The sequence below is a fragment of the Buteo buteo genome, chromosome Z (assembly GCF_964188355.1).
Source record: "Buteo buteo chromosome Z, bButBut1.hap1.1, whole genome shotgun sequence".
Taxonomy (NCBI): domain Eukaryota; kingdom Metazoa; phylum Chordata; class Aves; order Accipitriformes; family Accipitridae; genus Buteo; species Buteo buteo.
Genome location: NC_134204.1, coordinates 3,379,743 through 3,405,564, shown reverse-complemented (window position 1 = coordinate 3,405,564; position 25,822 = coordinate 3,379,743). Strand labels below are relative to the sequence as shown.

General features: G+C 40.5%; 1 protein-coding gene across 4 annotated transcripts in view; it reads right to left on the bottom strand.

Annotated features, from left to right (window-relative positions):
* The window catches only part of DYM (dymeclin), a 217,966-nt gene that overhangs the window by 61,298 nt on the left and 130,846 nt on the right, over positions 1-25,822 (bottom strand). For all 4 annotated transcript variants that reach the window (XM_075019603.1, XM_075019600.1, XM_075019601.1 and 1 more), the window contains one exon: positions 2,818-2,920. In XM_075019603.1, coding sequence (XP_074875704.1) covers positions 2,818-2,920 — 103 coding nt within the window. The remainder of the gene's footprint in view (positions 1-2,817; positions 2,921-25,822) is intronic.

Genomic DNA, 25,822 nt, shown 5'->3' with positions numbered 1-25,822 from the left:
CCTCTTCCTCTTCTCTAGACATAAATCGAGGCAGAACAGGCAGTCTCGGTGCCATCCCTTTCTTTAGCTCCATGCTGGGATACAGAAGTAGAATAGGCTTCAGGACTTCAGACACTTAAGTTATTTCAGTTCCTAGATTCTTCACTCTTCTTACAGACAACACAAATACAGGCTTTCAGAAGCAGAGCATGCTGAAGTAAATGAAATCTGGCCTCAACTTTTATTTAGTCAAGTGCCTATGCCTCAGACTGAGCTGGAACATGAGCAATTTGGAGAAAAAAAAAAAAAAAAGCCATGCATAAAAGTATACATTCTTCTTTCAAAATACAGGCCATGAACTTCAGTGATTTTACTCTCCCCTACAGCAATCTTTCCAACTGCTCTCCTCCCCTTCTTCCCTACGTCATACCAACAATAAAAGGGAAGAAATTCAGTGAAGTATCTAAGTCTCTGGGCTGCACTCCAGAGTGCTTCCCCAGCACTGCTCCACAAACTGCATTTCTCAGCTGTCTCCATCTGTAAGGGGATAACTTTGATCAGAGAGCACCTTGGGTCTTTCCTTAGCTGCAGTATGTAGTTCACATCCAGTAAGTTAAAAAGAAGTCCAAAATGTATGAAATAGTTTTTAAGCACCAAATTCAAACACACACTGAAATATATACATATATATATACCCCCATATATTTAAATATATGCCTACGTGTGTGCGCGCATATATAGATACTTATTTATATATGCCCTTTTACAAAGATAGGCGTGCATCATGCTGTTTTCTTTCCTCTGAACAGTGGGGATGGTAATTTGTTAATTTGTTTGTTTTCTTCTGGGGAAGAAAATACAAGGGTGTCTTTTCATAAATCATAGAACAGTTTGGGCTGAAGGGACCTTGAAAGATCATCTAGTCCAACTACCCCACAATGAGCAGGGACATCTTCAACTAAATAAGAATATCCTCATTCTGACAACAGGCTACATACAACTGTAGTCCCTGCATTAGGGACTATATAAGTTAGTGTTAGAAATTTCAGCCCTATTCTCTAGGCATCTGAAGATGCCTGACAGTCATTTAACCAAGACCCCACAATGTCTCAGAGGTTAGTTTCAAAATACAGAGTCTTTAGCAGCAGTTCCAGCTTACGGAGCCCCTGTACCCATAAACCCGGTCCCAAGCACTCACTCCAACCCCTCTGGGCTGTGATACCGCACGTTACGCAGAACTATCTCATGATATGATATATGACATGATAGATCTCAGGTACGAAAAGCCATCGTCTCCACCAAAGCAGCCTCCCTTTGCCCTGGAAGCCAAGTGAAGCACCATAGCTCTCCGAGACAGCTCAACAAAGAGCCATGAGACCACAGGAGGAATTTGAACACGTAGCGGTGGAATTGCTTAAGCTGGACCCTGGCACGACACCGGCGTTAATCACCTCTGAGAAATACAGCCCCAAGAGCCTTATCAATCACAGTAGTCGGAAACGCTCAGTGCATCCAAAATCCTGCAAGTCCTCACCACCGTGGAAACCCATATACCAAGAACCCCTATTCCTTGAGAAGCAAACCCATGGGAAAGGGTCATCAAGTCCTCTCCAAGGGGTCTGAAGTCTTGGGGAGCTTTCAGTTGTTCATGCCCATGCAGATGAAAGAGCTTTATCCAGCTCATGTATCACCTTACCAGGCAAACAGAAGTGGGATCTCCTGCTCTTTAACCACAACCTAACTTGAGGGGGTTCTTGCTGAAATGTTTTAGAAGTTCCAAAAATTAAAGGTCAGATAGCAACTTCTGGGAGAGAAATCAGAAACCACAAGTGTTGTAAGGAGCTTCGCATGAATTAGGGCATGGTAAGACAGCAGGAATACACAGGAGAAACCTGCGAGTGCTTCATTTGTTCTATAAACCCACATGTCTCTGAATAACGGAGTGCCTCTAGTTTGTGTAGTACGTGTCAGCAATAATACCTAAAAGATGCGGGGTAAGAAACTTTGTTAGTTGAATTAGATTTAAGTCATTAAACTACTATATCAAATTATCTTTTTAGGTATTTTTATACCTAGCGCTAAAGTAATATGATATGTACAGTCTTAGGCAGGCGTGTCCTGGAACATGTGTTAACACTGAAAATAAAACAGTTGTTACATTTTCATCCTCAAAAATCCAGAGCAAGATAAATCAAATTTTTTTTTTTTTTTTTTAACACAGTATTGCAGTGAGAGTTCAAATGAGTACAAACCAAAGATACTTCAGTAGTACAAAGATATTATTCAAGTCCTCGGAAGACGTCTCCTTCTTGTACCGAAACTAGAGATTTTCCAACAAGCCGTGCAATTAAATTACAAAATCGTTGCCTGTTTGTGGGTATTGGCTCAGTAAACTGAGGAGGACTGTATGTATCCATGTGTTCAGAACATACTAATTTGCCCTGTGACTGCAGTACTCCCCCCTAAAGGCTCACTGGGAATTGTTTTCAATCATTTTTAGGCATTTTAACATACTGTGGATGCCAAAGCCCCGTTCTTAAAATTAATGTTTTTAACTGTATGATTTAAATATCCTGAAACACAAATGGCTTGAAAATTGCAAGTTAACAGGGTACTGTAAGTCTCTTAGCTATGAATAGTTGCGGTTTTGTTTTGCCATTTGTAAGTGTAATTTTTTTTTTTAAAGACGTTTCAGACATGACATCATTCATACAGGTTCCTGTATTTTGGTGTTGGTGGTTGCTTAGCTGTCACACATTTTGATAAATCTTTGCAGATTTAGGGATGTTACCACTTCTATTTTGAAGCACCTACTAAAACATTACGTTCAATACTCACATAATCAGGAAGCGGAGAGTCATTTGAACCGAGGGAACCTCTTAAGGACTGCGTGGCTTGCTCCAGCACTTTGTTGTGTTTTTTAGACAACAAAGAAAATAAACTGGAGGGAAGAAAGGAGAAAAAATATTTAAATAAATTCACAATAATGTTCTGAAATAGTTAGACTATCCAGTCAGAAGAGTTGCTTTATTATACGCACAAACCTGAATAAAGAGATTTTTAGAACGCAATGCATAAGTTATAGAATTTATTTATTTATTTAACATCTGGGCTAAGCAACAGCAGAATTTGAATTAGAAATATTCTATACAATAAATGATGTGAGGAACATCATATGTTCATGGTTAAATTCTTAAAAAACTGTAGCAGAAGGAATGTATACATGCAATTTCAGTTCATAACTAGTATGTGTTCGCTAAAATGCAATTTTTAAGTGCAGCACCTCATGCAACATATTCTTAAGCATCTTGTGTATTATTCATTTCAATAACCTAATTGCTTAGTACAGGAGGAATCCAAGTGTACGACAGAAGCTTTGGGTATTTGGAGGCTGAGTTTTTGCATTTTACTAGTACCTATTCTTTCCAAATTTATTTTAGCTTAAGTCAAAGAATAAGGCATTACCTTGGCTTTATAAATAATCTGTGAAATCAGAGGACCATATACATACAGAGAAATAAACATTTTTTTCATGCGTTTTGAAAGAAAGCATGGCAATGACACTCAGGGAGGCTGGTATAATCTGATATATGAGAATATAACTTGACTGCAGTGTGGAAGGAGAGATGAGAAGGAAGCAGAAGCAGCGGACAAAGGCCACCAGCTAGTGCTCAGCAGCTTCGAGGAGTCAGAAGCTTCTGTAAAGCCCCCGGATACCTCAAACGTGGTTTTCAATTCACAGATAACCCACTTTCCCTCCTCCCCATAGTGGCAGAAGTCATATGTTTTCAGGCTTTCTGTGCCCAAAAACATTCTTCTGGCTTCTTTTTGGAGCATTACAGGACTCCTGTCAGGCTTTCCTAGGATGACTGTGTTGGTCCTTAGAGGGTAAAAAGGCTGCCTTGACAAATAAGCACCAGTAAAAGGCACTAAAGCCTGAGCATGCTGCTCTTGGAGTTGCTTACAGTTGTTGATGGGACAAGGAGAAGTGGCAGACTTCTTGTTCATCAGATTCCGTTACAAAATACTAAAGCCAGTTTAGTAATTAAAAAACTAAGTGGCAAAATACTACCTCCGTGTTATAATCTAGATAGCTTCTATTCTTGGAGCTGGAGGACAGCTTCAGTGCTCAGAAGTATGTGCTTGGAAAACTTTTCTGCCTCAAGAAATGACGCTGAGTGTTTGAAGAGGCCCTCTTTATATTTTTACTCAAAATTTATCATTGATATTTGTATCCTACACAGACAGTAAAGTAGATTCCTCGGAGTATCAGTCCTTGTCCCCTCGCTGCTAGCCAAAAGCCTCAGGAAAAGGCTTTTTGAACGCTTCTCACTGCCACAAGGAATTAGTTACGCTTCTCAAGCCTAAATCTCACTTCTCAAGAGCCAACTCAGTCAATTCCACCATTTCCCAACACCTCTTCCGTCAGATATTTCTTAGAACAGATGAACAGCTTCCTTTTAAGGACGGTCTTCGCCGCACTTCAGGCATCTAATTAACCTGCGTGAGAGCCCTTGGGTAGGTTGCACCATCCTCAAGGTTCAGCCAGAGTCTGCCAGCACGAGGAATGGGCTCGAAACGGCACGGCCAAAACCAGGGTCGGTGCCGCGGCTGCCCGACTCCCAGTCCCACCAGGACATTATCGCTGAGGCGGCGATAATCGCGACTGGACTGATACGGCAAGAACATCGAATGACATTATGAGACCTCTGTGGTGGTTACAAGGGTTGAGAACATTTGGTGTTTTCGGGATAACACAGTATATTTGACGTCATGAAAACGGGAATTTTATTTTTTTTTCTTTGTGCTATCCAACAGAGCCTCGACAAGACGTGTCATTCCTGGGACCAAATGCCAACCTCCCACTAATTTACAGCTATTAGTCAGAACCACTAGAACATGCCCTGATAAAAAGAAGCAACACAGAAATAAGATATACTACTAGCGTTTCCATCTTTTTCCCTCCATAATCAGCCTGTATCCACAGACTAAAATTCTTGCTCAAATCATAATTTGGATTTGCAAACTGGTCCTTGGCCTGAAACAGCAGCACTACTTTTCCAATCACTGGTATTTTTGAAGGCTCAGATTTCAGAGATACTGTCATCAGCACCATCTAGTGCTGCAGAGACAGAATAATCGGTTAAAACCAACCTGGTGATGCTTATGGGGTGGGGGTACAGCAAGAACAGGTTAAATCTGGTGTCTCTCTGCTTCAGAAGATACAGATAATTTCACAAAGAGGAAGAATTTGGAATAAAAAGGACTTCCAACTAGTAGATTCTTCTCCAAAATACGTAAAGCATTTTTGGCTATAAAGGAATTTAAATATAAGCAAAGAAGTGGGATCAGGATTTTGAAAAGTGCATTTATTCAATGCATGTAAAGAGGAAAATGCACATACAGTGGTATTCCATGTGGAATCGGAATAGCAAAGAGCAGATTTATTTTCTGTGACAGAAATGTAGAAAACTGGGAAAAAGAAGGTGGAAGGAAAAGGACAGAAGACTATTTCTTTATATCTTATTTTTGCTTCCTTAAATATTTTCCTTTTTTTTTAAATTAAGTGTAACGTAACTAAACTAGAGTACTTGTTTACGGCATAAGCAAGCCCTTGGCGGCTGATTTCTATTTCCAAAGCAGCAGCGAGGGGGTACGCTCCATTATACGTCATCTTTGGCACCAGAGCTTCCCCTTGCAAAGTTTTGCTTTCCTGCCACAGCTCATCACCTTCGCACCTGTCTGAGACGCTTCTTTGTGGGACCACAACACCAATATTCAGGTTAAAAAAGCCTCAGCACAATTCTCTTCTTCATAAATTGGTTATCCTTCTCAAAGAACCATCCCTTAGAGGACCACGAGGGCAGGGACACGTAGGCAGGAAATTTTCATACTGAGAATAAAAACATATCACAGAACTGCACCCAGAGCAAACTGCAATTCCTCAAAGAGCTTCACTGAATCACTACAACTAAATAGAAAAAATTAAGGCAAAAAATACTGTGATTATCTACTGAATTTGGAGGTCCAAAGGAAATGGCATTGCCTCCCGAAATGGTGTAAAACTTCACCAGCAAGTAATTCACTTACTATGCCTCTGAAAACCACCTTGATAAATATCACCTTCATTTCTGAAGTATTGGAACAGATTTAATTACAGTCCTCAAAAGGCATTTATATGTATTTAGCTCATAAAAAATCTTTTATCATTGACAAATATTGCCTTCTAAAGGAGATGTGTGATTTTGCGGCAGTCACATCTTCAGTGTCTATAAGATTTTGGGGCTTATTTTGACATTTAAGGCATGAGTAAGGCAATTAAAAAAAGGCAACAATATTTTACAACAAGGTTGTTTGCCTCCCCACAGGGAGGTACAAGAGACAAATGCCAATTCATGCAGAGGTGGAAATTAAGATTGTCTCCCAAATTTCCCTCATGAGTCACAGTTCTGGTTTTGCCCTGCTAAAAATCAAGTTGAGATCAAATTTGAAAATACATATACTATGTGGTCCCAGAGGGCAGCCTGCACAAGTTGACAAAAATACAGATTTTTCTACCAGAACACTTTTCCTCTTTCCTGTGTTCTTCTCCATTGACTGTCAGACAGGCTATGGAGATAGACAGCCCTTTGATCTCACCCACTATGGACATTTTATAATAATAACAAATTATGTTCAGAAGAATGAAAATGTCTTGGTACCTCAACCCATCTCTCACTCACAGAAGTACTTATGGACCAATGTTTACCATGCAAAATAATAGGTTGGAAAAATAGCAAGATGAAATAACAGCTGGCATCTATTACAGATCATCAAATCACACCATGGATGAGCTCAACCAACGAGGAAGACTCAAGGCTGAAAAACAATCTCAAGGTCTTGTGTTTCTGATTTTTAGGAATTAAAAAAGCATTTGTTTCTTAACTCCCTCTACATAGATGAAGTTTTTAATTTAATACAAGGCTGAACTTCGATCAATAAAGAAATGTTTACAGACTAAACAGCAATGGCTGCCTAAATGCAAGTGATTTGATTATGTGTTATCTGCACACACAATAAAATTCAAACCAGTAATATATGAACTTGACGCTTTCATAAAGCCAATTCCACAAAGCCAGTGGATCCAAAAAAAACCCCAAAACCCAATAATGAGAACTCATTTAACAACTTTCTTCTTAGTCCACCAAAAATCACAAGCCAGCAATCATGGGGGGGGAGGGGGGGGGAAGCTTCTGCAAGTTCTGCAGAAAGTCTGATTTACAGCAGATTGAAACAGCTCATAAAGTATACTCCTCACACACAAAAAATGAATGTATAAATGGAACATTTAGAGCTAAAAAAATAGAAAAAAAGATAAGGGAATTGAAATTAGAAGTTTAAAGTAAATCCAAAGTTAGAATTTGCCAAAAACTGGACCTGTCTGAAAGCTTTGGACAACAAGAAGGAAAGGTACCAGTGTACTTTATTTTAAGAAAGTAAATAGGATGACCCAAGATTAATGACCTACTAGTTAATCCTGAGCATAATAACAGAACGGCGATCATGAGACTCATTCAAAGGAGGATATCACCGGCATAGAAAAATAAACCTTGTCAAGCACACTCAATTTTTTTTCAGTGAGACTAGAAATAAAATAAAATCCGATACTATCCTTGTTGTAACAGGCTTCTACTCGTCATTTATATGACTTTGTTCCACATGGGATTGTTTTTTTATTAAGACACTTGGATGATAAAAAGCAACACGGCATGCAATATATGAACTGAAAATGAGACATCTCAACACTCTGAAAAATCTTCAAATTTGAACCTGGAAACGAGTTTTCTTAATAGAGCCAAATAGGAATATATTCTTGGCCCTTCCAAATAGCAATAGCTATTTAACATTTGCTAAAGCTACCAAAACACTTCCAATGACACAGAGATGATATATGACGCATATCATTGATATACATCAAAGATAAAGAAATAGTATGGTTAAACTTTGCAAATGGCACAGTCATTACAGGAGTGTCAAATGAAGAGAAAAGGACATTTTTATTAAATTTTTCCTTATCTTTCAGGAAGTTGCACACAAAATAAACTTGCTGAGATTTAACACAGCCAAACTCAAAGGCATAAATACAGCATCAAAGAATCCAAGCTGCTCCCTAAGTGTGAAGGATCTCACCTTGGGAGCAGCAACTAAAGATGACCAGACCAACAAACAGCTGCCCAGAATGCAATAAAGCTGCTGAAAGAGGAACTGTCTTTGGCATTAATAAAAACTACGGCCCCTCACTACAAGACAGACCTTGAGGTGCTGGAGCGTGTCCAGAGAAGGGCAATGAAGCTGGTGAAGAACGAACGGATGAACCAACGAACTTGGTCTGGAGCACAAGTCTTACGAGGAGCGGCTGGGGGAACTGGGGTTGTAGCGAGGTTGGGGTCAGTCTCTTCTCCCAAGTAACAAGCGATAGGAAGAGAGGAAACGGTCTCAGACTGCGACGGGGGGGTTTACATTGGATATTAGGAAAAATTTCTTCAACAAAAGGGTTGTCAGGCATTGGACCAGGCTGCCCAGGGAAGTGGTGGAGTCCCCGTCCCTGGCGGTATTTAAAGGATGCATAGAAGTGGCTCTTAGGGACATGGTTTAGTGGTGGACTTGGTAGTGTTGGGTTAACAGTTGGACTTAATGATCTTAAAGATCTTTTCCAACCCAAATGATTCTATGGTTCTATATCCAGCAAAGTTTTGCTCTACAGCACCCGCCACTGGCATCCAGCGTGCAGATTTCACCACAATGGTTTGAAAATGCAAAGGTTCAGAGAAGAATCAGGATATTGATTATTAAACCAGAAAACACACCTCCCCATCAAAAGTTCAAACACCTCAATTATTTCATAAAATCATCACAGAATGGTTTGGGTCGGAAGGGACCTTCCAGATCATCGAGTTCCACCCCCCCTGCCATGGACAGGGACACCTTCCACCAGACCAGGTTGCTCCAAGCCCCAACAGATTTGAGAAAAAATGAAAGGGTGATTTGACCAAAATACAGATATACGCACATGGAGAAAAGAAGTTTGTTTACAGAGGATCCTTTAACCTACCAGAAGAAGAAAAAGTTATTGAAACAGAAACTAAAGTACCGGTTGCACGGGCACATCTCTCTCTAACAAAGGTGGTTGAAACCAGGCTTGAGGCACAATAAATTCCTATTTACACTGTCAGAGCAACAGCATAGAGGAGAGAAAAATCTGGGAGGATAGAAGAGGATCTCAATACGGAGCGTGTTAGTTGAGCTTAGACTGATGCTATGACAAAAAGAAAGAAATGGAAGTCTGCAAGAAAGGGGCACTGTCAGAGAGCAGAAGACCAACCCAGCACATTAGCAGAGGAAGGTCAGATCGAGTTATATGACAGAAAAAAGGAATAAAGAACGGACTTCTGCCAACCCAAATCACTAGTGAGCTTCTCAAGGAGAAAAATTTTCAGTTATCTGAATACTTAAAAACATTCTATATGCGCTGAGTAGAGAATTACTTGAGGACTAAAGCACTGATCCACAGAATTTATTTGAAGACTGGAAATTCAGATGTTCTGAATCTTTTCTCCTCACTCTCCTAGTTCAGATGTATGCTGCAAACAAACGGAACAGCACACAAACACAAAACACTATCTGGTGGTGGAAAAAAACCAGTTCCATGGATCAAAAAATTTGATGATGAATGTTCTCAAACAATTCAGCAATACTCCGTGCTGTTCCTTCTCTCTGCTGTCATATACATGCCAAATGTACTATTGTTCTCAATTTTAAAAAATTAAATATAAGCCCTAAACACCGAAACCATGTTATGCAAATACTCCTTAAACAATAGGATTTTACAATGCCTGCACGAACACCACAATCATATTAGGAAAAAAACCCCTTTATATAGCAAGCTCTAAAAATATCTTAGTTCTGAAACCTGACATCTAAAAGTTAAATCCACACCTTAATTCCTGTATATGTAAGGAACCCGTCTTGGTTTTGACCTATTTTTTAATGAATTACAGCAAAAAAAGAGTGCTATGGCATGAGAACTCTACACATGTGCTGGGTAGGATGCCTGCGCAGACACTTCCAAGCAGAGGATCTGAATCGCTCATCTGCCTGAATAACGGTTCACGTATGGTCACGTAAGAAGTCACATCAAAACAAACGCACCATGCTCTTTCGTATGAAAGTAAATATTCAAAGTAAATGCATTGTCCTGTAGTCCTACATAGGAGGATTGGTTGCAAGCAAGCGCAGCAGGGACAGTTGTGCAGCCTTTCTGTGGGCGACGGAGAAGTGCTCTGTAAGCACTTAAGGAACCAGGCCCTGGGAGAAATGCATTTAGCGTGAGTAAGTGCAGAAAAAAAAAAAAAAATCACTAAGTCCCCAAATGCCCATGTCTACTGAAGAGCCCTTGAGGCATTCTGCATTTGAATTATCCAAGCTGTAACAGCACATAAATAGAAATAACAAGAGTGAATAGCCATGGAGAACTCCACGGGCTATGCGGGGCAGTTTACTCCATGGAGGGACACTGCTCTTACTTGAGTCCAACTCTAACGCCTGGGAGACATTTGGGATCTCAGGAAAGAGAAACTAACCAATTAAGATATCAAATTGCTAAACAGCAAATAAGAACGTACTTTCTATCTTACTTTCTAATCTTGTCAAGTGAAGCATGACTAACTTCTGCTGAGTAAAGCTTTGCTATATTTACTATTAGGTCCATCTGGCTTGCAGAGATGATGTGAAACAAGAGACTTACTGTGTGCAGTCTCCACAAAGGTCATATATGCAAATAAAATGGTTTGTATGGGCATCACTGATGAACTTATTCACCAAAGAGTGTTTAAAGGATCAGGGAAAGAAAAGGGCTTCTCCCAGTGTATTGGTTTTATGTGGCAAGGTTTTGGTAGCGGGGGGGGTTACAGGGGTGGCTTCTGTAAGAAGCTGCTGGAAGCTTCCCCTGTGTTCGAGAGAGAGCGAGCCCATACCAGCCGGCTCTGAGACGGACCCGCCGTCGGCCAAGGCCGAGCCAATCAGTGATAGTGGTAACGCCTCTGTGATAACATTTTTAAGAAGGAAAAAAGTTGGGAGAGGGAGAAACAGCTGCGGGAGAGAGGAGTGAGAACATGTAAGAGAAACAAGCCTGCGGACACCAAGGTCAATGAAGAAGGAGGGGGAGGAGATGCTCCAGGCGCCGGAGCAGAGATTCCCCTGCAGCCCGTGGTGAAGACCCTGGTGAGGCAGGCTGTCCCCCTGCAGTCCAGGGAGGTCCACGGGGGACCAGATCTCCACCTGCAGCCCGTGGAGGACCCCACACCGGAGCAGGTGGGTTCCCGAAGGAGGCTGTGACCCCGTGGGAACCCCGCGCTGGAGCAGGTTCCTGGCAGGACCTGCGGATCTGCGGAGAGAGGAGCCCGTGGAGCAGGTTTTCTGGCAGGACTTGTGACCCCGTGGGGGACCCGCGCTGGAGCAGTCTGCTCCTGAAGGACTGCACACCGTGGAAAGGAGCCATGCTGGAGCAGTTCGTGAAGAGCTGCAGCCCGTGGGAATGGCCCACGTTGGAGAAGTTCGTGGAGGACTGACCCCGTGGGTGGGACCCCACGCTGGAGCGGGGGAAGAGTGTGATGAGCCCTCGCCCTGAGGAGGTGAAGCGGCAGAAGATATCGTGTCATGACCGTAAACCCCATCCCTGTCCCCCTGTGCCGCTGGGGGGGCTTGGTGGAGAAATCCGGGAGTGAAGTTGTGCCCGGGAAGAAGGGAGGGGTGGTGGGAAGGTGTTCTGAGATTTCGTTTTATTTCTCATTACCTTACTCTGGCTGATTCATAATAAATTGAGCTAATTTTCCCTAAGCTGAGTCTGTTTTGCCCGTGACGGTAATTAGTGAATGATCTCTCACATCCTTATCTCGACCCGCAAGCTTTTTGTTATATTTTTCTCTCCCCTGTCCAGCTGAGGATGGGGGAGTGATAGAACGGCTCTGGTGGGCACCTGGCAGCCAGCCAGGGTCAACCCATCACACCCAGGTAGCAAAAGGTCCACGTGAGACTGGTATTGCCACATTCTGACTTTGCTGGTCAGTGATCAGAATTTTTTTGACTTTTCTTGTCTAGTGCCTTCTCAAAAATATAAGTTTCTGTCCCCCTGGAAACAGGCCGTGCACCTCAGCTGCCTGCTGTTTCAGGGCAAATCCCAAAGCATCGCAAATGATTTTAATGCAACCTGGGTAAACAAATGCTTTCTATCCCATCTTCCTGTTAAAGAGCAAACATTGAAGACCATTCTCTTTTAACTCTACAGTCCTAAACTCGATCATAATAAACGAAGTACTTCAAGGTGTCTTCAGTTCAGGACAAAAGCATCTCAATTTTAAAGAGTATCCTTTTATCTGCCACTGCTTGCATATGAACAGAGATTTATAATTCACGTGCTATGAAGACATTCCAAATTCTGTCTCCTAAAGAAATTTTCTTAATAACTCAAAAAACACGCAGTCACCATACACTTGTGGCAAAAGAATATAAGCAAATTCAGAAGCAACTTAGAACAATTAATGGAGGCTTTGCATTAACAAACAGGATTTCCTGTTAAAATGGAATCGAAAAGACAAAGAGACTAGAAAAAACATGGAAGCAAGGAATTTGATGTGGTGAGACAAAAGTAAATATTTACAAAAGTAAGCCGAGAGTTTAATTTGCAGAGAGCGGGAAATGTATTTTTCAACTGAAGGCATACATTGTTAGGCAGCTCATGGCTACTTTCCAACGAATGTTGGGAAATGGGTGCTGCTATTGCTAGAGAAGTAAAAGGCACAGAAAGCAGTAAAATCCTTCTCCTCTATCTTGCTACAGATAATTTAATTCCCCTTTTGTCTGGCATGCTAAATAACATCCTTGTAATTCCACTTAAAGGATAGAGTCAGGCAAGGATGGAGAGCACTACCTAGAAACACCTTCCTAACTCTATAGCATATTAAAGTATAAACTCAATAAATAACCAGACTGCTATCTACTACAGATGTAACCCACCATGCAAATCTGCTGTATTTTTCTCTAACCTAGAGTGGCAAGTGGCAAACTAAATTCAGGAAGGCTTAAAGCTGTGGGGGGAAATGTATGCAGTCCAGGATAAACAGAATACATGTTTGTAAAGCTCAGACTAATTTAAGGTTTATTCTGAGCTAAATATCCCTGAATCTGCGTTAGGTGTCTCAAGGCATGAACGTAATTCCTTTCAATGTTCCCTGTGTTTGTCCTGTTAATATTTTATAAGGATATTGAATGGGCAGAGTCCACAATACTTCCATTTCATCCACTTGCTCTTAATTCAATAGGGTAAGTGTTTCATAGCTGCTGAGACAAGACATTTGTCTTGAATTAGGACAAAACTCTGTGGGTGAGAATCAGAGGAAATTGCTGGAAAAAGCACCCTGAGCAAAACTCCCACCCAAAAACCCAAAGACAGACTCTGAACAATGAAACAACAACAAGAAAATTAAAAAGCCATCACTGCCATGCAATCTAAGGTCCAAAACCTTATCCTTTGAGCAGCTTTTATTTGGCATGGCTTTGCTCAAATACACAGGGTGTGTGTGTGTACGTATACGTACGTATTTATACGTATTTGGGTCATTGCTGCACTTATAAAGAAAATTGCTGTGCCTCTCTGCACTCACTCTGACAGGAAAGAATCTGGATCCACATTAGGAGTTAACAGACTCATTCCATACGCAGAAGATCACAGGGTATGTGTGTTGCTAACAGCTCTCTTTAGGCTAAGACTTGAGCAAAACACAAGTTTTGGACCGTGCTTCCATCACCATGAGTCCTCCCCGCTGACATCGCACGTCACCCGCACCCCAGCCTTAGAGCAACCCCGCTCGGTGCGGGTTTGGCTTTTCAGTGCTCCGATATGGTTAAAATGAATCGTTCATTGCGTTCCCCTTTGAACCTCGGAAATAATATCACGGCTTTGACCTAACTTCATAAAACTGAGTTTCAATATTGAAGCAGGAGAACAAGAAACAAGCTGCTAGGAGGACACATTGTGCTGTAGATGGAGAATATTAGAGTTTTTTCACACCTTCATTTCCTTTTCCCCACCTTTCTTCTTCTTCAAAGCCCTGTCCTAAAGGTGTCTCTGCCATTCTTGCTTCACAGGAATGAGTTTTATTGTTTTCCTCGTGGACTTACCTTCTCTTCGGTCAGGTGTCCCTCCTGATCACATCCTTCTCCCCCCACAGTGATCCTAGCAGTGTCCCACTGACAGTCACGAAAAGCCTCTACGTGCCTCTCCCTAATCACTACAGTTAGTTTAATTACCTTATTGACAGAAAACCTCTCAAATTTTAAATTGGAAACATTTTTTTTTTTTGAGGAGATAAAGACAATCAGTTGGACCTATCAGGACTCTAAAGTAAAGCTCTTGCTAAGGACCTTACAGAAATGACAAAAAATTCAAACCACACATAGGTCTCACCGCTAAGACGTGCTCCCAAACATAATCTTGGATGCAAGGACTGTCTCTTGCATAACAATGAGGTCATTTCTAGACTTCTAAAACCCCACAAGGAAAGAAAATTTGAAAGATTATGCATTTGCATCTGTAGAAAACTTCCGTAACTGTTCATAATGGGTAGTAATTTTTTTCCCAATCCAAATCATAAACACTTTGTATTTTCATTGTGAGTATTTGTGAAGCACTGAGAAACTGTTATGAGTACCACGGGATCTAAAAAAAAAATCACTAATTAAGGAAATGAATATTTCTTGTCTTCCAGACAGAGTTTAGATGGCATGTGTTCAGTGTGCCCTGAGGCCACACAGGGAATAAAGACGATTAAAAAAAAAAAAGCAGCATGAATAATACTACATTCACTGAATGACGCCCTGCTTCAGAACAAAAAACAATGCATAGTCACTTAATTAAAGATTGTGTTTTTGCTTTTGAAACAAAGATGCTGAATTAAAACTTCACAGACAACCTTAATCTATTATTTCCTAAACTTTGAGTGAAATTCGATATTGATCAAGGCAATTGTTTTTTATGTAGGGTGTAAAACATAAAATATGGACTTGAGTTAGTAATAAACTCCTTCAGAAGAGTATCTCCATCCACACTGTGTTAGTGATTTTTTGCTCAAAAAATCTAGTTTAACTGTATATCCAGGTATGAAAAAAATGTATAGTTTGAGCTGCAGTACTAAAAAAAGCTAATGTCAGAGCAGCAGTTTGTTCATTCCCCTACAATTTCAACAGGCAGTTATTCAGAAGGATGTTCCTTCTCGGTACACAAACTGCAATTCCCAAGGCACGTGTATTCAAACCAACAAATACAGAATTTCTAAGCAAATTTAAAATTTTACTTATGCATTCCTTTCTGAATAAATCATGTTGGACATGAAATACATTTAAAGGAATCAAGAAGAGTGCTTTCTGTTGAAAGGCTATGGTACTTTATCATGAACTCAAAATTCACTCTACAGTATTCGGTGTAACACAAATGTATGCACATACATACAGATACACACAACTTCCTTCAAGAGAGATATTTGTTGGAAATATTACTTCTGTCTGCAAATAGCACTGACATGCAGGTATACATACTTTGAAAAAGACTGAAATGCTCAAAAATTTTCAGAGGTACATGACAGTACTACTACTTGAAAAAAGGAAAAATGCAGGATAATGTCAAATAATGTAATACATTAAATACCTTTCAACACCAAGACCAAGATTAAGTTTAATCTCTATTACTAAACCTTTCCTGTAAAAGCATAACAACACTGTACTTTAAAAATAAATATCACAAGTAAAAATTGCCTACATCCTTCATCGTAATGTCAACATCAATCCCCTTTGTTGAATTTCTGTGGATTTATGTACCTAGATATAAACCTGCAAAACGTAGCTAGTCATAAACCTCTTTCCAAAGGAAAATTCATGTCAAAATAGATAGGAAATAAAAAATAGGTCTCTTCACCCTCAAAAATATCCGTGTCATTGAAAGAAAACATTTATCAAGAACACTAATTTTTTTTTAAGGGATGTTTATATCCAGTCAGAATCCAACAGCAGCAGATGCTGAACAAAACAAGGGATAATGAAGCATTTCGTAAGAGTTCAATTCACTATGGAAAAAGCTACAGTTAACGATCCACATGGAGGTTAATTTGGCTTTAGGAAGCCCCAGCCTGCCCTTGCCCATTTCAGTACAAGTGCTGCGCCAACATCCTGGGAAGCCAGCCCAGGGCATTTTCTTAATTCCTGTTACTTAACATTTTTCTTTATTTTCTTAATTTCTCTATTTCTTTCTTCTTAGTAGCTAGAGCCTCTCAACAGCACGCATGCCTATTCCTACATATGTGTTAGAAATAACGACAGGGCTTTTCATCTGCTTCCTTTTCTGTGCATCTTTACTATGAACAATGAAGCTGCCCTTCCTAACATCGCATCGCATCCTAAATTTGGAGAGCTCAGTGGTTTTCTCACCCTTGTTCTACAGCTCTTACAAAACCCCCAAACATAAAAGGGAAAAACAACCTGCACAAATATAGAACAAGGACCTGTAGCGGTTACAAACGCAACTCCCAAGTACGGCATATACGTATCAAGAACATAGCATCATCTTCAGCATCTACAGAACATTTTTAGAAATATCTTACAGGCAGTTTGAAATGCTCTAAACTACTCATTATTGCAGGAAGATGACACTTTCGGAACAGATCATCTGGAAGCCTTTAAGGAAGGAAAAATGTTCGCAGTACTGAATTTGCCCAGCTTTTGTCTCCATCACCAGTACTGCTCTCCCAAACGACAAATGCGTGCAATCAAAATCACCGTGGCTCGCAGCAGGAAAAGGCTTGTCAGCATCCTGAAGGAGCTCCGTCTTTGACCGTCCCTTCATCTTTTATAAAAATACTTTCCATATTTAGCAAAAGCACGTCTTACCCATGTTTCGTAATCCGACCTTGACAGAGCTAAAATGTAATCCTGTTTCTTGACTGCAGTCTGCCTGTCAGGGTTTTTAATTTTGTTCTTCAGTTAAAAAGGTGTTACAGACATTACCGGTAAGATTTAGAAACACGGGCACGAAGAGCCCTTATGTAAGAGAAAGCAGATTTTATTTTAGGTAACACTTCAAAGTTATTGTTCGTTACATTTTCAGTAGGAAAATGGTCATTATTTCCCACATACTCTGTCATCCTAAATTCCCTTATTCACTACTGAACTTGTCATTCCAAAGAGAGGTTATTTTATTGCATTCAAACAAACACACTCAAGTCTCAAGATTGGTGGGAAAACTGATACAGATTTGATTTAATGATTCATTTCAGCATACTTGCAGTTGTGCAATATTTTTCCATCTTAAAAACCAACATGATATATTTTTTTTTAAGTCCCAGTCCCTCAAGTTGCACAGTAATTAAATTTACATTGTCTTCAATTTATTTGGAAATTAACCTCATTCCCACAGAGAAAAGAGGTTGTGCTTTTGCGCTTTACCTCCCACTCAGTTTTATACATCTTATTCCCCTGTGTAATTCTTTCTGCCTCTATCAATTCAAAAATCCTCCCAAATTCCTAAAAAAAATGCCCTCCCCAAAATGTTCTTTTTAAAAAGACAAATTTCTGTGATACTCCAGGTTATTCTCTGTTTTTCCCAAAGCAAAGAACACAGTTCCAAGAACTGAATTAGCATGATGATAAAGCAAACACCAAAAGTTTTCTATTCTATACTGTACGAAAAGCAAGTACAACCCTCATGGGTTGGGATGTTAATTCCCCTCCACCTTGGGAAACAAACGACCAAGCCAGAGCATGGGACCAAAGACAAACTGTATTTCAGTGGGATATTCAGAAGAGACACAACGTGGCTTTCTAGGCACATACAAATACCTATCTGAATTTAAATTTATCCAGGTGACAACCAAAGGTGTGCAAAGGTGAGTTTTCACAACTCTGCTGGTGTAATCTGGATTAATCTGAGGCCAACACTATTCCGGATACTAAAGCAATTTGTAAATGTGATCAGCTATACAGACAGTATAAAGGCTTGAAAGTACAATCAAGATAATCGTGGTATTTTCAAATCAAGCCAAGTTGTGACAAACTGTTGAAGTTGAGGCTAGGGAAGTGGACAGGGAAGCGGACAGAAAACTGGTGGAAAGGATGGGCTCAGAGAACAGCACAAAGTCCAGCTGGAGGGCAGTCACGAGAGGCAAACCCCATGGGTTGATTCTGGGGCCAACGCTCTTGAACATCTTCAATAACGACCCGGCTGGTGGGACAGAGCGCACCCTCGGCACGTTTGCAGGTGACCCAGAACTGGGAGGAGAGGCGGATGCACCAGACGGTCGCGCTGCTGTCGAGGGGGACCTGGACGGGCTGGAGAAACCTCATGAAACCCAACAAAGGGAAATATCAGATTCTGCACGTTGAGGGCCGACCAGCTAGAAAGCAGCTTTGCAGAAGAGGACCTAAGGGTCCTGGCGGACACCGAGTTGAACGTACACCAGCAACGCACCCTCACGGCAAAGAAAGCCAACGGCACCGTGGGCTACGTTACGCAGAGCGTTGCCAGCCCAACGAGGGAGGTGAGCCTTCCTCTCTGCTCAGCACTGGGGCTTCCCAGCAGTAGAGACACGAAGATACTGGAGCGAGTCCAGCAAAGAGCCACAAAGACGAAGTGATTGGAGCATCTGACAAGCAAAGAGAGGCTGAGAGACCTAGGACCGATTAGCCTGGGGAAAAAAAGGCTTGAGGGAACCTCAGTGCGTACAAATATCAGATGGGAAGGTGGAAAGAGAATGAAGCCAGACTCGGTGGTGCCCAGAGAAAGGACAAGAGGAAATGGGCACAAACTGAAATACAGGAAATTGCATTTAAATGTAAGAAAACAACCAAGTTAACCAGAGAGTTTGCGGAGTCACCATCCTTGGAGATAATAAAAATCAACTGAACATAGCCTTGCGCAGCTGGCTCTAGGTGGCCCTGCCTTGGATGTGACAATCTCCAGAGGTGCCTCCCAGCCTCAGCCACTTGGTGACTCCCTGAAATCACCATGAGCATGGCTAAACAATTAGCACAGTTGCAACAAACAAGAAAATGCAAGGAACACAGCCTGCTGGAAATGAACACCAAGTCAATGTAGAAACCGGCAAAGCCACAATTGCACTACGAAGCACTTTGGGAAATACAGGAAATACATTTTAGGGTAAAATCCTGCAGTAGCAAAAGGACGGCTTGGTGATTAATTAGAAAAATGCAGCATCAGAAAGATCTGATTTTATTTATTTATTTTTAGGGGTTTTTTATATTCATCAATTTTTAATTTCTGCTGGGCAAACACAACATTGAAAGCAAGGGCTTGCATCTTTTTGCACTGCAGAGGAAAGTAAAACATCTACACGAAATTATCTTAAAACTATTCTGCAAAACTGACAAGCAATCACAGCAGAGTTCACAGTAAAACTCTAATTTAAGGAAGCGCAGCTCTTTGTAGGACCGTGCACTACCAAACACATAACAAGAACTTTAGTGGTGTTTAAGAGTCAGTAGGGTTGAGGTTCACCTTCAGCAACGTAGAGGTTCCTCTGAGGCTCACTTCTCAGTGGAAGACCACTAAGCTGGACTGCACTTCAATCTATGCAAGCTTACAAAACGTAAGGGTCGAATTTTCACCAACTGGAAGTCAAAAAAACCTATCCTGTGATTCCTGACAGGTCATTTCCCTCAGGGGTACCTTATTTTATCCTACCTACAAAATTGGATTTTCCTCTTTCATAAAATGTTCTGATAACTAATACGGAACATAGATGAGATGCGATACTGCATGTTATGCACCTAGAAGTACTTAAAGTAACCAAGTACATGAGGCAGGAACATTAAATGGAAACTTTAAAATCTTCTTTCATTAGTGTACACGTATTGAACTAGTTTTCAGCTAGGCTGACGCCCCAGAAAACTTTTCCAGCATTTAGAAGAAAAGCCAAATGTTAATCACTGTCCTGGAGGTTACACTGGGGCTGCAGGATTAGTCATCTTTGGAAACCAGTTGTGGTTGCTCTTATTTTCCTCTCCCACTGCTTTTTCTGATCTGCGGCTGGTGCAGTGGGAGCATTCTCATCAATGTTTTCTCACAAATTCAGCTTACAAACACGAAAGAACAAAAACACTTAAGAATAGCTCACAGCTCTCAACCCCTACATCCTGCTGTAGCGTGGGGATCCAAAACCTCCTTACACAACTTAAATCAATCCTTTGGAGGATTAAAATAAAAAGCTGACTGATTCCCCCCCTCGCTTTTTTATTTTTTCCCCACCTCTGCATTTCTTGGTCAAATAGGCTGTGGTGCGAAATGGCGATACCAAGCTGGAAATGAAACGAACAGAAGAAATAGTTCTTACAGTGTTACTAATTCTGCAAATCTGGAACGTTCCAGGTCATTTAGATCACTATGAATGGATCCGGATGCCAGTTTCCAAATCTTTAGCCTCTACACCTCCGCTAAGCAAGTCGGCAGCGTTCCCTGTTCCCTCCATCCAGCTCCTTTCCTCCCCATCCCGCCCCGGCCACCCAGGGGCTGTGCAGCCTCCGCGTCTCCCCGAGGAGCCAGGCCAGGTCTGCGGGACTCAGCGGCTCGGGGGCTCTGCCTTCGCTGCCACGTGCTTCCGACACCGCGCTGGTGGCATTTGCCTCTTTGCTGGAGAATCAGCAATTTAAATTGAACGGCTGGACAACTGAGAGACCACCCAGAACTACTCCAGAAGGAGAACCATGAGGATGATGCTTCTAATCACTTATATTGTTATTGTTTGAGTTTTTTTTGGTTTTGGTTTTTGTTTGTTTGTTTTTATTAAATGTTTCCACACTCATGCTACTTGGAGCTGCAATTCATTAGGAAAATGAAAACTCTCAGGTATTTGCACTCAGCAGTTCTACCCTGTGGCTCCTGTGCAGAACATCTCCGCAGCACTTATAGCAACATCTGCTTTGAGACAGTCTGGGCTTACTGAAAAAAATCTGGATTTTACTATATAAGGTTTATCTTTTGGACTCATCACTTCTAAACTAACATACCATTAAGTATCCTGAAGTCAGCCAGTATGTGTAAAACAACTAGGTGTGCTTGCACTATCAGCCCAAAATCAGCAGATTACTCAGCCACACATCTTATGCCCAAAATCCCATTAACCAAATTACATTTCAACTGAAAGCCACGTATGATGTTAAGAGTATGTTGTGAGGTTTTCTTTTTTTTTTCCCCCCTTCTTTAACTGCACTATTGATTGTTGGGTTTATTGATTAAAAATTACTGCTGAACTAAAATTTTACATGTTTTATGGAGTGGGATACTCTGCTTCCAACCTTAAAAGCCAATGTCTTGTCTCCTACACTAAAACCAGAAATCTCTTGTTGCTTCTGTTCTTCAAAGTCCTTTCCTAAAACTTCATTCATCACCACAGTTCATCTGCATGATTTGAATCCCTTAATCACCTGCATCTCTGTCTCCAAGAGACACCTGCAAAGTTATTTGCTCCACCATTCTTCCAGGGTACTTGTGACTCATTTGTTACTCAGGTTTGCAAAGTTTTTTGAAATATTTTAGTACTTAGGGCACTACCCAGTTCCAGGTGGACACCCAGATCTCTCTCTAGACATCCACGGGTACAGATTAAATATTTAGTACTCAATTATTACAAGAGGTAGATACTCCTCAGAATTTAAGAGGCGGGGGGTGGGGGGGAGTATTCATTTTGATGCTTAACTTCAGGCATTCTGGCTGGAACATCTTAATCACAATTATCAATTGTGATAATTCTAGCTGCAGTCAATACTTTCAACTCGTTTCATCTGAACATAAGGAGTGCTGGAATCACAGCTACACTCTGTTGATTTGCAACAAGAGCTCATGATGAAGAGGACTTCTGCATAAGCCAAAATGTAGCTTTGGTGAGAATCTGTGCTTTAATTTGACAAATTGGAAGAAGTTTTGAATCAGTAACATATGTTTGTTATTTTCTAAGTGAATAATTCTCTATATTTAGGCAATAATTACACATTTTACTAAGTTGCCTTCACTAGCCAAAGTTCATGCAATGCTGTCTGGGAAACCAAAACAGATAACAGGGCATCACCTAGATGGACAAAACAAAGAACTCCCACGCTGCACTCCATGCTGCCAGTGACAATGACTTATTGAAGCTGCTGGAAAGATGATGTTCTGCACCCAAGAGGTGCTGTTCTGCACCCCAGGAAAGTCAGCAGATACTACAGAGGACCTGAACCTCAGTCAGGCTTTTTGGTCTAAGCAGAAGATTGGCTTACATGAGCAAAAATCCCTTCTGCTTTCAGCTATAAACTGCTAAACTATATTCAGTCTGACATTCATTTTATTAGCATTCTCCTGAACATTTCATGCAAGCTATAGAATAATTCTCTTTTTAGTCTCCAAACAATAGCTTATTTACATACTTATAAAAGAATAAGACACCCTTCCCAATCCTGATTAATTGCCAGACATTACGTATGAACGCAAACCCCCCGGACTCCAAACATACTGCTACAATGGAAATGTGTGAAAGTAATTTTGTTCCAAATTCATCTCATTGGAACGTGGGATCATAAGCATTCAATTAAAAATAATTCTGTCTGATCGAGATGTGTTTTCGTTTCACATGCTAATGTGGTAGAATGCTTCTAGATCATGTCTATTATCATGTGATAAATTTTTACCAGGGTGGGAAGAATAAAGATTATTATATAGAAAGAACATCGCTCTTGCAGTTTTTCCCTTTCCGTTTAATTTTTGTGTGTGTGCATGAGAACACAGAGTTTTGGCAACCTGTGCTGGTTTGTGCTATTTGGGTCAGATCACCTGGGTGATAGTAGCTGAAGAGGTAACGTTTGTAAAGGGAGAATTCTGAATCAAAACGTAGCCTTTCAAAGAAATCTGTAAGACAAACAAAACAACAAAATCCTGCATGGCAATCTGCCTGTAACTCCAATTTTTAATGCCAAAAGAAGCCACTTTGATCAGCTTGTCTGACACAAGCCATAGGAATTCCCGCAGCTACTTCCTCCTTCAAGTCCAATAGCTGTGGATGGACTTGGACATATCTTTTAGGAAAACATCCAATCTCATTTAAAAATTCCAATCTTGGGAAATCCAGAGCCCTTGTTAAACTATTCCAGTGACTCATCCACCGTGTAAAAAAAAATACAAGCCAGTCTCAATTGGTTTTGCTTCAATTTCCAGCTACTGGAGTGCATTACACTTTTGCATACTAAAAGGCTCCTTATTAAAGAATTTATTTACCCTTAATCTCCCAAATCATTGCAGAGCAAACTCAGAAAACTGCCTCAGAGTGCTTCCAAGTCCTTTCAAAGTCAATGTTTACCTGGACCTCTTATCCCAAGAGCGTGACCTACGTGCATGAAATTCTACCGGCTCTGTGAAAACACACCTTGCTTGCATCAGGCTTAGATGGTTACTTTTTGGTATCGGCAATCTTTCCCCTTCATTGATCACCGCTTCCCTAAAAACTGTTCTCGGTACGTTATTTTAAACAGGGTAGGAGTTAATGAACCAACGCACAAGGGTTTCTACTAGAGGTGCACTCACTTGATGAACATCCAGTTAAACTACATTTTGAGACCTACAAGCTAGGCAATTTTTCACTCACCGAATACCCACAGCATTGATTTTATATCTCACTGGTTTCATAATCGATGTGCTGCACAGCACAAAGACAAATAATTTGTAATAGAATTATTTATAAACAAGTCCCCTCTGCCAAGTCACTCAATGTTGAGTGTAAAGTGATCTTTCTATAACAAAAAAACTCCAACCCTTCAATAAAATTATCAGCAGCTGACTAAAAATCACCATCAAAAAGCAATAAAACATTAAATTATATTCATTCAACAGACCTTTGACCATTTTTTTTTTTAATTTCTATTTTTTCCCAAAGGAAAATGATTAAATGAACTGGATTTCAGGGAAACGTTGTTCCACAGCATTGCAGTGGCCAAAAAAAAAGCCTCATCTCCTGACCTGTGATCCCAGATTGGGAACTGAGTCCACACAAAACATCCTGCATGGAAGCTCAGAGAACAGAGTTTCCACAAAAACTTACAGGCTGCTCTATAGAAATCTCAGCATATTGGTATTAAAAAACCAGCCTGCATCCTCAAAGAAATATTAATGTAGCTTGATTGTCTCTTTTTTCCTTTGTCCATTTTTACTTATTCTTACTTTTATTTAAGTAAGTTAATTAGATTGTCAGCTGTTCCATTATCTACCTAGGACTGAAATTTAAAATGTTATGTACCATAATCACTGAAATTGATGACTATTACAGCAACCCACAGCATTGGGTTTGCATTGGGGAAAAAAAACCAACCAACAATGAATATTAAACCCATCAGGAAAAAAGACCATCTTTGAGTCTTTAGGTTAAACACTGGTAATTGCAGCAGTTGGAATTTGTCAGTGTACAGGTGATCACATTAAGAGAAATTTTTTTTTAATTGCCACAAAAATGCACAATTTCCGACTCTGACATTAGAACCTGGATGAATAATGACATGTCTCAATAACCAGAAAAATTTCCCAACCAAGCCATAATTATACTCTATGATAATGCAACGATATTGTAATCCCTGAATGGGTACCAATTCTGTTCTCATCAGCCTTCTGGCTTGGCAGGATGCTGAGCAGAACACACGAAATAACGCTTGTGGGAGCAGAAAGGAAAAAGGAAAGGAAAAGGAAAAGGACCCACAGACCATCGGTCGGATGCCAGTTTTGGAGGCGAGGCACAGAATCTTACTAACATATCCCACAGAACAAAAGCTTTTAATCCGTGTTGTCAAAAGAGAGTATCGAGCTAGTTTATTCTTAAAAAGCCCTTAAATCCACCAAGATTTTTAGACTTTTTCATTGGAGAAATAATTTTTTTTAAAAAAAAAAACCAACAATTTTTAAACTAAGTTATCTACTATTCCAAAAATAGTTTGCTTTAGTGATAAATGAAGTGAAGGTATTTCTCGCCTGTGACGGGTCCAGACTCTGCCATTTTCATTATTCTACTTCCAATCCTATGACATAAGTGGGTTTATTCATAAAACATGAAAAAAGCAAGCTGTTGATCAAAACTTATAAAGACTTAAAAAGCCTTTTCGATAAGGTCCAATTACTTACATCACAAATTATTCTCCTTTCTCAGATTTTTATTGAGGTATTTATCAATAAAGATAAGATCCTGTGACTGGGGCCCCTTATGAGAAAAGACTCAAGCATCGTCTTCCTGCAGAAGTAAGGTTTTTTGTCACCTTTGGAAGTTGTCTCGTTCTCAACCAGTTTCATCTGCCTACACCAATTTGCAACATTTTTGCTTTCACACACCACTTTGGATGGAAGCCTACCTGCACTGACTTCACTCTGTTTGGGCAACCTGTTTGCAGAGACAGCCGTGTTTACCCAAGGTGTGATACCAAATAGAGACCTTCCCATGTAAATGATCATTAAAGTCAAAATAATATTGCTCATCTTGTTGACTGCTGTGTTTATATGTTGTCCCACCTACTAGATGTTTATAATTTAACTGTTAGTATTTCTCAATAATGCTTTGATTCTCTTTACGTGGTGAACTTTTTCAATATCACCTCTCACAAGGTTAAGCTCCCAGTGAAGTAAGGATCAATATTTGGTACTTCATTTTTCAAATATCACACAGAGCAAGTATCAGAAGTGATATAAACTATTTTTAAAAGTTATAAAGAACTGAGTGCTTTAATTGGAAATAGCAGGAAAATA